General features: G+C 41.2%; 1 protein-coding gene across 7 annotated transcripts in view; it reads right to left on the reverse strand.

The window, feature by feature from the left end:
• DEPDC5 (DEP domain containing 5, GATOR1 subcomplex subunit) overlaps positions 1-13,519 on the reverse strand; it is a 45,471-nt gene that overhangs the window by 16,555 nt on the left and 15,397 nt on the right. For 3 of the 7 annotated variants that reach the window (XM_074159822.1, XM_074159821.1, XM_074159819.1), the window contains 11 exons: positions 13,146-13,349; positions 12,499-12,634; positions 11,192-11,289; positions 7,764-7,829; positions 6,241-6,424; positions 4,902-5,062; positions 3,709-3,826; positions 3,375-3,542; positions 2,271-2,490; positions 1,322-1,455; positions 368-476 (listed from right to left, as the gene is read on the reverse strand). In XM_074159822.1, the coding sequence (XP_074015923.1) occupies positions 368-476; positions 1,322-1,455; positions 2,271-2,490; positions 3,375-3,542; positions 3,709-3,826; positions 4,902-5,062; positions 6,241-6,424; positions 7,764-7,829; positions 11,192-11,289; positions 12,499-12,634; positions 13,146-13,349 (1,598 nt within the window). The remainder of the gene's footprint in view (positions 1-367; positions 477-1,321; positions 1,456-2,270; positions 2,491-3,374; positions 3,543-3,708; positions 3,827-4,901; positions 5,063-6,240; positions 6,425-7,763; positions 7,830-11,191; positions 11,290-12,498; positions 12,635-13,145; positions 13,350-13,519) is intronic. The other 4 variants (XM_074159823.1, XM_074159820.1, XM_074159825.1 and 1 more) reach the window with 2 other exon arrangements.

The following is a 13,519-nucleotide window of genomic DNA, read 5'->3' on the forward strand; positions in this document are numbered from 1 at the left end:
TCATATAGATGCAGACAGCACTGTAATACTAAATCTAAAAATCCAAACCTGACTGAAACAAAATGCGCTACTGGAAAAGGAAATGGACTAATTAAAAAATATCACTTAAATTAGCAAAACACACTGGGAGAACATCCCAGGGATTCCATCTCACTGACACAGTATTAAAGAACTGAAGGTTGGTTGTGCCCCAACCTCTTCTCATGCCCTTTGCACACAAAGGCTAAAGGGCATCCCCAGTACAGGACCAGTCCTTGCTGGATCAAAGACTAAGACGTGGTAAAATGTAGCCACGTGCTGAGAGAAATCATCTTTGATAAATTCTTATAAAAAAATAGTAGTTAAAAAAAGACAAGAAAGTCTTTACCTTACGAGGGCTGTCCATAAAGGTGGGTGTGATAGCAATGCTCCCACTCTCCGAAGGCTGCCCGGAGCTCTTCCCAGAAAGCATGGCTGCTTGCTGCTCCCCCAGCGTCCTAAAACAAAAGGAAGGAATCCAGAGTTTGTTCAAACGCACTCCGTGTCAGCTTCCACCTGGAGGCAGCTGTTGCAGAGGGCTGTATTTTCAGACATTTGCTTTCTCACACCATAAGCAGAGTCAATCCAATGTTCTGTAAGTGCTTTTTACCCCACAAAAACAACACAGACCCTTGAACTAACTCAGTTTCATTATGCGTGTGTAATACTACCTTATCGTAAAAAAAAAAATATTAAAACCTCTATGTATTTAATGACAACGTTTTAAATTTTGTTTACAGCGTATCAAGTATTAATACTCTGAATTTCTTTGAACAATTCTGAGGTTCTTTTTCAGTAGTCATCTAGAAGTTTCACAAATATTTTAATAGGTGTTATCAGTGCAAAAAACCTATTTTCTTTAGGCTGTATTTGTTACCCAATGTTTATACTGAGACCACACAACTGGTGTGGTGTACTTGTGTACATTTATGTCCCAGTTAAGCTCTTCTTATGTGGACACAACTGTACTGGAAAATCACAAGTAGATGACAAATCTGATGTGTAATGGACTGAGATACTACTTGAAAAGATGCTCTTTCTAAATAACTGGACATGCGCTTCTCTAGTCTCCATATTCCTTTCTAGTCTTTGGTATTCGTTCTATTAATGAGAACATAATACAAGGAAGTCACTGGAAAAGCCTAGTATTTCCACAGCCCTGCCACAAGGATACTAAAGAAGCAGGATCCCACATCCCTTTTTTTTGAAGTAAAGTTCCCCAAATCTGCTTTAGCCAGCCCAGGTGGAATATGCAGGAAGGACGTTCTAGTGCTCTTCACGCAGCCAAGCTGCAGAGACTCACTTCTGACTGGCTTCCATCTGCAGCAGAGCTGAGAGAGCTGAGGTTCCTTTCTTCCCAATGGGAGGCCCAGGCTGCTCCAGGGAGTGGGTGGGAATCGGACCAGCAATCTGCAAGCCTTTCATGGCAGACCCTTTCTAACAAAGGAGAAACAAAAGCACAGACTTAGTCAAGCTAAGCTTAACCGGTAAGCAAGAACAGACCACCCCATGTCCGCAGGGCTTTATCAGGCACACTTTCAAAAGGGAATTAAACCATAGCTGTACATGAAAGGGAACACGCTGGTGTCCTGTGTGGATGCTATTCTCAAAATAAAATGGATGTTATTTTGGAACAGATGGGTTTGGTCACCCCATTCCGTGTGGGAACTGGAAGACAATTTGATACACAATAACCAGTTTCTCATAACACTGTTGAAACTACTGTTTGCCAATCCAGCTAGAAGTTACCAGTTTAACTACCTCAGAGATCTCTTTTTATCAATTATCTGCATCACAAGGTGCACTAACACGTCCAGGTTAACCATGTCCACAGCACAAAGCAACGCACATCTGCAAAGAGGTGGTATCAGGCTTATGGTAAGAGAAGACCAGCTGAGGAAGAAACAGAGCACCAAGAGGCTGAGGCACGGCTACGTGATGCAGAAGAGCTTGGCTTCTCATGGAGCGAGCAAACTGTTCTGACCCTGGTGGCAGCCACAGCAGCACGGGACACCCATTCCAGGTAAATTTAATTCATTCAAGAATAGCAAGGTGTTAACAAGCCATGCTGTTTGAAATCTGAAGTAGTACGTCGGTCAGCACAGCACTTTATGTATTTACCCACACATACACAAACATATACCCCCCCAACTTGCGTGGGGTTGTCTCAGGGTCTCTCCGCTCACACTTCATTAATGGTTGAGATAAAACTCAAACTCAGCTCCTCACCCTGAGGAAAAAAGCTGACTCACTCGAATCATTCGATCGGATCGATGGCGTCGACGAATGCGGTTCAAACCCTCCACAAAGCGAATGAATCCATCCAGGAGCTGCCACTCCTCCTCATCAGAGCGGGGCTTGTCCCCGTACACATCACAGTGCACTTCTCCTTCCATAATGCGCTTTGTGGCGCTGATGCAGGCAGGCAGGAGCAGAAAGCGGGTCCTCCAAAACTTCAGTGACTCAATAAGGCTGAAGGAACATGGAAGACAGGACAAAGTTCAGCACAGATTCCCATGAAAGATTTTACAGTAAAGAAAGTATATATCTATCTGCTGTGAATTTCAGTGACAATCTCCTGCTGCTGCCCCTGAGTGAGAAAGAGCAGATACACAAGGGAATGGTCAGCAATATGAATATCACTGGGAAGTATTAAAACACTGATCTACAGAAGAGAAAACAAGACTATCTTCAGAGTAATTGTATCATAGACGTGTTTTCTTTTCTGTAAAAGACGGGCTACAGAGGCTTTTTCTGTAAAAATGAGTGAAGAAAAAGGAATTTTAAAGGTACACATTAGAGTTAAGAGGCATTTTGATTGTGACCTGAAAAGAAACAAAGATAAAGAAAGACTGGTTTTGCTGAGAGAAGATATCAAAAATGCTATTGATACTAGTGGAGATACTCCACATTGCTAATAAGAAGCTCTGCTCTCCATAGCTTAGGAGTAGGACTACAGTCCAGCTAAGCCCAGGACTCAAGCAAGCCTCCAACAGATTCAAACTAAATGGAAGTTTTGAGTCAGATCCAGAATGAGTAAGAAGCCAAGAAAAGCATCTGTGTGGTACAAAATGCCATCATATTTCTTTGCATTTATAGCAGAGAAAAAACAAAAAAATAGTTCATGCTGAATTTTGTGATCAAGACTTCGTATCAAAGATCAGGTATTGCAACAGCAACGCAGAGTGAGATCCCTACCAGGCAACAGCTGCTGGCACCATACAGTGAAAGCAGGGCAGTCGCTCTCCCAGGAGTACTGAGCACTTGCAGGTTAAACTTGTTGAAGTAATTTTAGGTCAAAAAGGAAAAGAGGCAATTAGGACACAGAACGGTCTAAGTGGAAAAGGAGAACTCACCTGAAATCCTCAGAGCCAGCAGAGCAGATGTACTGATCCAAGTAATTCCACTTGTACTCTTCTAGTCTCTCATGGGAAAATTCTACCCAGCAAGAGACAAATTCAGAGTCAGAGTGTGAGGGGCACAAGCTGTAAGTGTAGTTTATCTGAGCAGATTCGTAGGGATACCTACAAGAGAAAGTACAAACATTAATCTCAGCATCATCAATAGCAGAGATTTCTCCTAAAGAGAAAAAAGGTTCTACACTATGTTCTTTCCAGCAAGTGCAGGCAGCTGGAAAAGTATGTTCATCTGAACATTGATAGCAAACTGCTCACCCAGAGAGATACTCACTTTGGCAGGTATCGAGTCACAGTAATTATTTTGTCTTTTAATGTTACTTTGTGGAAAGTACGGCCCATACTTAGCCAGTACTGATCTTCTTCCTCAGGTCGATTTCTTGATACAAGACCTAATTGTAAAAAGCAAAACACACCCCTTTCAGCTTAATGCAAATAGTCAGGATTTTGCCAACAAACTGTACCCATAGAAAGAGACTCCCGAATCATGCATCTGAACTCAATACAAACTACAAACCATCCTTCAAGGCCACCTTTTAAGAACCATATGAACAATGAGCCTTTTGTTTTTATAGTTAAGATTTGCTAGTTATCCCAACCAAAGAAGGGCACTCACAATTCATACACCCCCAATATAGACCTCCTCCAGTCAGGACGACTAGAGAGCACGCAATATGAAGTGTCGAGAAACTGGCGGGTATGACGGCAAAGCTGGGCTCCACTTTCGTTTCCTCTCTGATTCATTCCTGGAACTAACCACTTAAGCTCAGCATTTTACCAAAGGAGCCTCGCTGCTCATTCCCAAACCAGTAAATAACAACCACCTTCTCCTATTCCTGTGTATTCCCTGCTCTATGAGCACTGTATTGTACTGACTTGTCTAGAGAATATCCTGAAAAAAAAGTCAGAAGTCAAACAGTAAGTCAGATTCTCTAAAGGGAATATGATACCCTCATAAACCTCTCCAGTCCTCTGGGGTTTAACTAGGCGTAGCTGACTCATGGTTTCAGGACAATGAAGCTTTACCTGTCCATCTGGGACCTTCACAGCTATTTTAGAGTTAGGAAACTGCTTCTAGATTTGGGAGCTTTGGGTCTGTCTTCTAGAGATGTGCCTGCCCTGCAGTCACTGTGTGAATTGTGTTTAAGATGTATTCACCCAAACGGCACTCAAGCCATATTTCATTTGGGTTCACCATCGTGAATATGAGGCCAGTTTCTTATTACAGTTCAAAAATCCTGCACCTGTCCCTTCAAGGTGCAGCTGAGTTGTTTGTGCTGCCCCAGGTCAGGCTCTCCCCCAGCAAAGATTTTCACATAACAAACAAAAAAACCCCAAAAACAACAACAACAAAAAAAAAAGAACAGAGGGCTTCAATGAGCATCTATGCCCAATTCACAGAGGTTACGGGGGTTGGCAGAAGGAGAGAAAGACAAAAGACTGAATTGTCAATGTGGAGTCACTCACCTCGGCTGTAAAGGGGACTGCTGCTGAGTGGGGGTGGCACAGTTGTGGCTGGTTTCTGCGGTTTGGATTGCACAATAATTTGATAGCCTTGCATGAGACGCTGACAAATAAACTCCTCAAACACCTGTTGGGCTGTCATCTGCACTCCTTCCTCATCTCTCCTGAACACAAAGGTTAAGGAGACTAGAATAAGGAAGCTGACCACACACCTATTCTTAGCTCTGCCTTTCCTAATTGAGGATTTATGCCCGCGCTGGGCTCTGGGCAAGTGGAGCCCTCTGCCTGCCAAAACCAACCTGCAGGAACAGCAGAGAAAAATGGGTACCTTTCTGTTTTAAATAGGTGATGACTGGCTGTCTGGCAATACTTATTAATGCCTTTGAAAGCACTTTTGCAACTACTAACAAATTTGTTTACAACAGTTGTTAAACTTCCGATAAATTCACCGATGAACACTTTTACAGCGTTTTGCAGAGAGTCTCAGTGCAGTTTGTAAATGTCCAGCAGAGCTCAGAACTGCAAGTGTGCAGGCAACGCTCCCCCCTCTCCCACAGCGGGAAGTCTAGAGTAGAGAGATTAAAACACACATCACTATGGCATCTCGTTACAACTACTCCTGCTCTGAATGTCACCTTCCTGCTACAAAGGGACATTTGACATTTCTTTTAGGTGTTTCACCATTAATCCTGCTATTTCCTATGTATTTTAATCACCCTGACTAATATTTTTTGTTTGTTCCCATAAAGCAGCAACATGGAACAGGTCTTTCTGACATCTTACAAGTTGTGCAAAGTTTGAAAAACGAGATTTGAAGTTTGAAAATAAGATGAGACAGCTTCAGAAAAACCCAAACCAACCCTGTTAAAGAATAGTTACCAGAGACCTCCAAGACAAGCTGAGAAGTTCTATTTATCCCACCAACACACTTTTCCACCAAGATTCTTTAAACTAAATATCCCTGAAAGTGAGGATAAGCAGCTTAAGCACTGTGCATACACGTGCATTTGCTTATTTAGTATTTCCAAAATACTTCCTAGAAAATAGATTAACAAAGATGATAGTTTGAGGCTGATTTTTTTGACTGAAATACAACAGAACAAGAAAAAAGATGTAAAATTTTGTAGGCAAACAACTTCTAAACACAATGCTGTCAGATAGTAACATCAGAAAAGGTGCAGTTACCACTGAAAAGGGAAAAATCAAATCTTAAGTATTCTGCTGCTGTGTTAGCAATTCATCTTTCTCTTGCGCAGTCTCCAAAGCGTTCCTCTTCCACCAACAGTGCCTTAAGCGCTTTGACTGAACGCAAGTGACTTTACAGAGAAGGTGCTGGCCAAACCTGTCGATGTCGGCTTCTGGAAGGAGATCATAGCAACCCTCGGTGTAATCGTTCTGCAGGCTCTGTCGGTCAGGGAAGTAGTCCGTGGTAAGAGGGAGACAGGCCGGAGTAGTGAGAGATTTCCAGTCCACTCCAACTGTACAACAGAAGCCTGGCACTACGGGGGGAGCAGACAGCGTCAGAACTGCCTCGTTGTATCATTGGGGGGGCAGACAATGGGGGCAATATATGGTCACCCATGAAAAAACAGGGTGCAGAGGAAGATGAAAGAAATGTGCGAAGAGGAAAGTAAGAACGAGGGACAAAAACAGAGTTGGCGTAAAGTCAACAGGGACAAAAAGGGGGTGGAATGGGAAGAGAAAAGGAAAGTAGGGTGGGAAGAAGGGAGGGAGAGAAAGAGACAGAGTTTGTTAAACAATGCAGTGCACATGCTAATTCAATCCCATCATGCAAATGGCATTCAAAGTTAATACATTTAATTTTCTGTTGATTGAAAGCTAGAACTGACATAGCCACCGCTCTTCCAAAACTACAGCAAGTCAGGTGCAGTTACTCATTATTAATAAATCAGATCAACATTCCAAGTCAGAACAAGGAAATCAGACCAGCTTTGCATCCCAGACAACTGAAGGAGGAGCTGGGGATGAGGAGAGAAGGAATGACAGACCAGCCTCTTTCTGGAATAGTACAACGGCAGAAAAGAGAGCATTTCTACAGTTATAAAAACAGAAGACAGATCCAGAGGGGTGGGAAGACCAGAAAAACAGTAACTTGGAAAGCAATCCTTCCCCACACCCTTTCCTAGAGTTATGTTGCAGTTTTGAGATTACAGAGATCTAAAACTAGATGTTGAAAAGCAAAAGCTAACTAAATTATATCAAATCATTAGTTCACTACTGCACTACATTCTAATTTGCTTCAAATGATCTGTATCAAGCCATTTGGCCAACTACTAACTCCTAACTTCTTGTCATAGAGATCTTACAGACAGAAAGTTATTTTACTATAAAAATGTTAACACTGACGGCAGGAACACCACACAAGAAAGTAATACAGGACAGACCACTGTAAAGAAAATGTTTTCTTAAGCAGTGCCACATTTGTTTCTGAATTAGATGAAGACAAAGTGTTTCTCAGTAAACACTATCAAATTCAGAAACTGACTGTATTACTTCTGCTTCAATTAGCTGGTGCCAAGCAAACATTTCACATTGAGGGGCAGGTAGGAGTTCAGCAGCTTAAACTTTTTACATAATAGTGTCTGGTAAGGGAAGAATTTCAAATGTAATATGACAACCAGTTTCACATATTCTTAAGAGATACAGAACTGCCATCACAGTGGGACACACAGTACAGGGAGATCCTGCAAATTACTGCAGGGAAAAATAAACTACTGCCAAAAGCCAAGCAGGCTCCTCAGTTTCTTGCCTACCACCTCCTGATGCCTCTATACATGTACATGCCCTTTCCCTCCCAATCTTCCCACCTGTGCAAACCCTTTTCCAAACCTTTCTCCTGCTTACTTGGATCCGGAGAGTTAGAGACAGCATCTTCCAAGGAATCCCTGTTCTGAGTTTTGAGGTTCATCCCTACAAGAAAGAAATATGTATTTTATTTTAAGCAATTATGCACTTCACTTTCATTTCAAATAAAAATAAATCAAAAGCGTGCAAATGTTTTAAGAATATGGCATTTCTCTTCTTGGAAATAACTCGGGGCTCTGCACAGCAGAAAACTACACAAAGCCAGGTAACGGAAAAAAAAAAAGACATCTTGGATGAAATTTGAACATCTCATTAGAAGTGTTCAGTAGCTAAAAAACAAGCAAAACCAGCCTCCCCAAAATGGTGAAACACATCTTGAGAAGTAGATGCCATAAAAAAAAGCAATTAAAAAAAAAAGAAGTCATCTGAAATCCCTTATCTTGCTAATCTCAAGGTCTCAGCACCTAAGTACTTTTAAATACATTCAGTACCCAAAAGCAGAATCTTTTTTTATAGGTTTTCTCATTTTATGAACAAGGGACAAGTTAAGAGGAAGAATTTCATAAAACACAGGAGCAGCAAGAAAGGAAATCGTAACAGCCTTTCACCTGGTGGGCAAAGAGAACCCATGTATAAGATACTAATTATCTAAGGCTCTGAAGAGTCTAAGTAATTTATGGAAGTCACGATACAGATTTAGTCCAATTTCAACATTTTTAGGCTAAACTACTAGTACACATTTCACCTCCCTGCCAGGGGGCAGGCGGGGAGGAAACAAAGCAAACAGTTGGTCTTCTTGATTGAGTAAATACAAACTACCTTTTCATACCTTGCCAGGCTAAAAAATTGAAAAGTATTAATTAAGCCCCTATTAATTCAGTGCCCCTAATTAGTTCCAATATATTAATTACCAACTGATTAAAACTAGCACGTTCTAAAAAGGCAGCAACTTCCATTATGTTTCAACTTGTAAGATATACCTTGGTCCATACTTCACTAAAAAAGAAGAGTAAGGAAGCTTTTACTCGTCGTCAAAGGAGATAAAATGATAGCTATTGAAGAGATGCTCAGTTTTGGAGCAAAATTCAGTCTATTTGGTTTACACTTAACCTAAATGAAGACTAATAATGGACTTAAGACTAATGAAAATTTATATTTAAGCTTTGATTAGGACTTAAGACACTATGATTTTTCTCACTGTCAAGTGGATTCGTTCTAATCAGCCTATTAACCTGGAAAACAGATACTAAAACTACAGCTCAGTGAACGCTAAGCCAACATGATGCCATGGTATCCCTTGACCAGTTCTTCCTAGTACCCATTTCACACGTCTGCTGTATTTGCACCAATGTTTGTGTAGTTACAGTGAAACAATCCATATAGCAAAGAGCAACTGCAGTTTCTCTTCATTTGGATCATATCCCTGAGCTGGTTCATCACGTAGCTGTATAAACAGCTGATGTGGCACATGAGAGGAAATGAGCAGCTTAGACGACAAGAAAAATTGCTGGCTTAAAAAGCATTTATCAAAATATGAATTTCAGGAAAGCTCTATATATTTAAAAGGAGCCATTTTTATAAAACTAGCTTATGTAGATTTATCCAGGAAATTGATGTAAACATCATAGTTGTTACTCTAAATAGCATCTACTAGCAGAAAGGATGGTTATCCGCTTCCACGATGATGCCAGTAAAACAGTGGAGGAGCTGGCTCAAATTGACATTCATCTTTCAGGAGCTCCGCTGATGCCATCTGCCATCTAGTTCAGGAATTGCAACAAGATTTATTTGCTCTGAACGATCACCTACCATCTGCTGGACAATAGAGACAACATACTGAATGTCAATGTAAATAGATGGGGTAATTTTTCACTGTGAAGCCCATGTTGCAGTGAAACACGCTGTGGGCAGCAGGGGAGAACCAGACTCACTGAGAAATCATATTTTTGGAAATAAAGAAAAAAGAACTGTTTCATTTCACAGGTGACTCAAACCATAAGGGAGAAACGTAAGTCAAATCACTGAGTCACAGTGTGTCAGCTACAGATGGCTGAGGGCGTTTAGTCAGGGAAGGTGCTCATAACCACTGTCACAAAGACAGACATAGATTAACTTCCACCACATCCATGATTTATCTCCAATCTACAGACACAAAAGACTTCTATAAAATGCAAGCACGTTTATTGCCAGGATACGCTCTGCATCTATATTGTGCAAATTGTATCCAGCAGCTGAAATGCCGTTTAGCAATTGCGAGAATAAACAAAGTCTATCTGGAAGGCAGAAAAAAAAAAAAAACTAAAGCCAAGAAAATGAAATGTATTCAGATGAAATCCACAGAAGGAAACAACTGAACAAAATCACTTGTAACGTGACCACAAAACAAGAGAGACACAAGAAAATTAAGTCTGCTAACTTCTTTACGGCTCTTCAAGGTATAAGCCCAGGGGAAAACAGATTTGTTTTCATCCAAATGTAATTCAGAAGGGTGAATTTGTGTTAAAAAAATAATCTTTAAATTGGTTTTGAAAAAAGAATTTGGATGCTATAAGTCCAAAAGATCATTTTTTCCCATGTGCCTATCTAAAAGCACATCCATAAAATCAGAAGGCAGGCTGCAGAAAAACAGACAATGCAAATGAATGCTCAGTGTGCTGCGTTGTTCCACGTAGAGGATTCAAAAGAAATGTTGAGAATTTCCACTAATTAAGGTAAGAAAGACAGCACTAATGTTCAACTGAAGATACAGACCTGTGTCTTCTCTCAAAAATGTGATGAAATATTTTGGGCTGTGTGAAATAACATTCAGTATAAGCAGTGTCATGTTCAAAGTGCTTAAAATCTGGAGAAAGTGCATTTGTAGATAATGACAAGAAATGCCAGAAAACACTGAATCCCAGAACCTAGCATGCAGAATAAATCTGCTTTTTTACAGCTTCTCTTGAAACCTAGATACGACCAAACTGCATTCTTTCTATCAGCTTGTATGTGTAAAATACATACATTCAAACAAGTTTCTTAATCCAAAGGGTGACACCCTAAGGCAACCTCCCCCAGAAAAAAAAAGAGCTCTGAATAATACCAGTGCATTTTTAGTTACCTTTTGTGTCTGAACTTCAGTGCTTTCTTATTATGGCACTGAGCAACTGCCTGAGAGCTTATCATACATAAACAACTAGCATCTTTCTACGCTAAAGTTTATAAGACATACCTAGAGAAGTTAAACAAAAAAAAAAACCCAAAGAAAACCCAACAAAGCAACCCAATAAACTACCACACACCAAAAAGTCCTACTAAGAGCATTAACAGATCACTCAAAGCTGAAAACTGTTTTTCCATTATTGATTCTTTCTCTTTTGTAATGCCCGGTCCGTCCACCTTCCAGGACTTCTGGCTCTATTACTTTGTCTCTGCTAATAAGGAAGGGCCTTCTCTCCCAACTCCGTGCTCCACCACAGCTTTGTTACCTGCACCGTTGCTGCCGGCCAGACCATTAGAGTACTCTTCTGTCCCGCTGAAGCTCAGGAAAGAGGCACTGTCACCTGGGTGCCGAGAGCTGACATGTCTGGAGAAAAACAAAATAGCCTCTATTATACAAGTCTTCCTCACTCATGTCATTCCTTGCATTTAACAAGAGTTGATGTAACAAATAAGTCACCAGCCTGCCGTCTCAGCTGAGCCAGCGGCGAAACCGTGCTCTTAATGCGATGGGAACAGGCACAAAAGCGGCACAGAGAAGGCTGCAACAATATTCCATATCTGTCCATACTGTTTGTTCTTTGCCCCTAGCAATAACAGATGCGCTATCTTCGCAGGACAGCAGACAACCAGCTACCCATATACCTCCCAGCAGAGAAATAAAACTCAGCTAGTTATTTACAGATCTGATTTCATGGACTATAAAACCAATATTCCAGACCAAATACATTGCTTTGGATGAGTACGTCATCCACAGAGACCACAAAGACATCAAGAGAGAGAATTATCAAGAATATGACACAAGAGATTGACGTTAATGACAAGATACTTTAACACACTAGGATGTACTTATGAAGTAATAAAAAGGCAGTGATTTTTTTTAAAAGTAGAACTAGAGAACAAAGTTGGTGAGGTTGATGTCATATGAAAACTATGCAACACAGAAAGAGATTGGTTGAGGTGAACAATCTCATTTCTCTTACTGCAAAAACAGCCTCCCCACAACTATGCCACATCAAGTAGCACTGGGATCTTTTTCACTTCTCAGAGCCAGCAATTTATATAAACTTCCAACACTGACCAAAGCTTGGTTTTTTTAAAAGAAAACTACTTTATGAACACAGGTACTTTCACTTGCAATCCGTCCCTGATGTTTAGGATGGCTGTACTGAACGGATAGCACTGAATACCTCAACAGTTACCGTAAGGAAAAGCCACACTCTGTGCTAAAAAGTGTCCTATTCTGGGATGAAGGTCACAGCTACTGGGATAAGAAGTCAAGAATTAAAGACATGGGCTTTTAGAAGGCAAATTTGAACAACTCCGTGAATGATGCAGTGTATCACTCGTGCACCGCAAACTCTCCCCCAAATTAGGGGAGGTAAACCATCTCCAGCCTTGCCAAAAGTTCTTTATATCTCCTAATAAAAGTATATAGTGCATACATGGCACTGACACAACATAGTATAGGTTGTGATCTTGAAGTTTAATAACTGTCTTACTGTAACATATATCAAATCTTCAGGAAAAGGGATGTTCATGCAAAGTCTGCACAGATTCATCCTAAGAACCTCACCTGCCAGTTGCCTCGTGGTAAGCCAGCTCCAGCAGCTCAGCAGAGGAATGTGTCATATCCTGCTGCCCATTGCCCTGCATTTCTGCCATATTCTGACGGGTTTGATGATGGATCTGGATCGCTTCTCCTGATGGACCTACACAGTTACAGTTTGATCATTAATCACCACATCTGCATTGATTCCTCAGCTGCTTGTACCCTCCTTTTTGTCAACACCACAGGCAATGCTAACTAGTGGAAATTAAGAAAGCATGTTTACAAAATCTTCAAATACTTGAACCTCTGGCATCTTCTCTGAAGTCAGCGAAGCAGAATATTCTTTTAAACATTTTGGAGGGGCTACTTACAAGGTGCTGAACAAACGTGAGAACAATTCAGCATCTGAAAGTCAACCAAAATTAGTTATGATTCACTTCAATGGCCTCCACCTACTGTAAGATTGTTCCACAGTACTTGATACGCTTCAAGTTTGCCAACAGATGGTGACATTGTCAAAAAGAGGATCTCTGATTTATCAAGGCTGAACAGTTCAGCCTTTGCTACAGCGCAGAGACTTCAAGACACCAGAGCTCAGGTTGGTTCTCTTGTGTTAGTGCTCGGACAAAGAAAAAGCAACAGCAATCTAATATGGTATGAAACAGACTTACCCACGGGAAAAGTGTGCATCCAGCGCCTCCGATTAGATGTGAGTTTCATGGGCATGCGGGACGGGGCAAAGGGGTTTATCAGTGCTCGCTGGGGTGTGTATCCCCCGGGCCGAATGTGCAGCATGGACTCGGCACTGCCAACGTGGAACCTCCCAGGGGCACTGGAGTCACGCTGCTGAGACTCCAGCATGTTCTCAAGGACATCTAGAAAACACAACTTAAGGTCAGTGTGAGATCACGCAGAAGCCAAGCAGAAGAGAATTAATTGCTTTGGGATATAAGGATTCCCAGGGTAAGTGGGAATAAGGAGACCTGAGGAGTAGGCAGGGAGAGAAGCCAAAAGGAATTTCAATACAGTCTGCAAGTTACAACGT

Source organism: Numenius arquata, chromosome 16 (genome assembly GCF_964106895.1).
Source record: "Numenius arquata chromosome 16, bNumArq3.hap1.1, whole genome shotgun sequence".
Lineage (NCBI taxonomy): Eukaryota > Metazoa > Chordata > Aves > Charadriiformes > Scolopacidae > Numenius > Numenius arquata.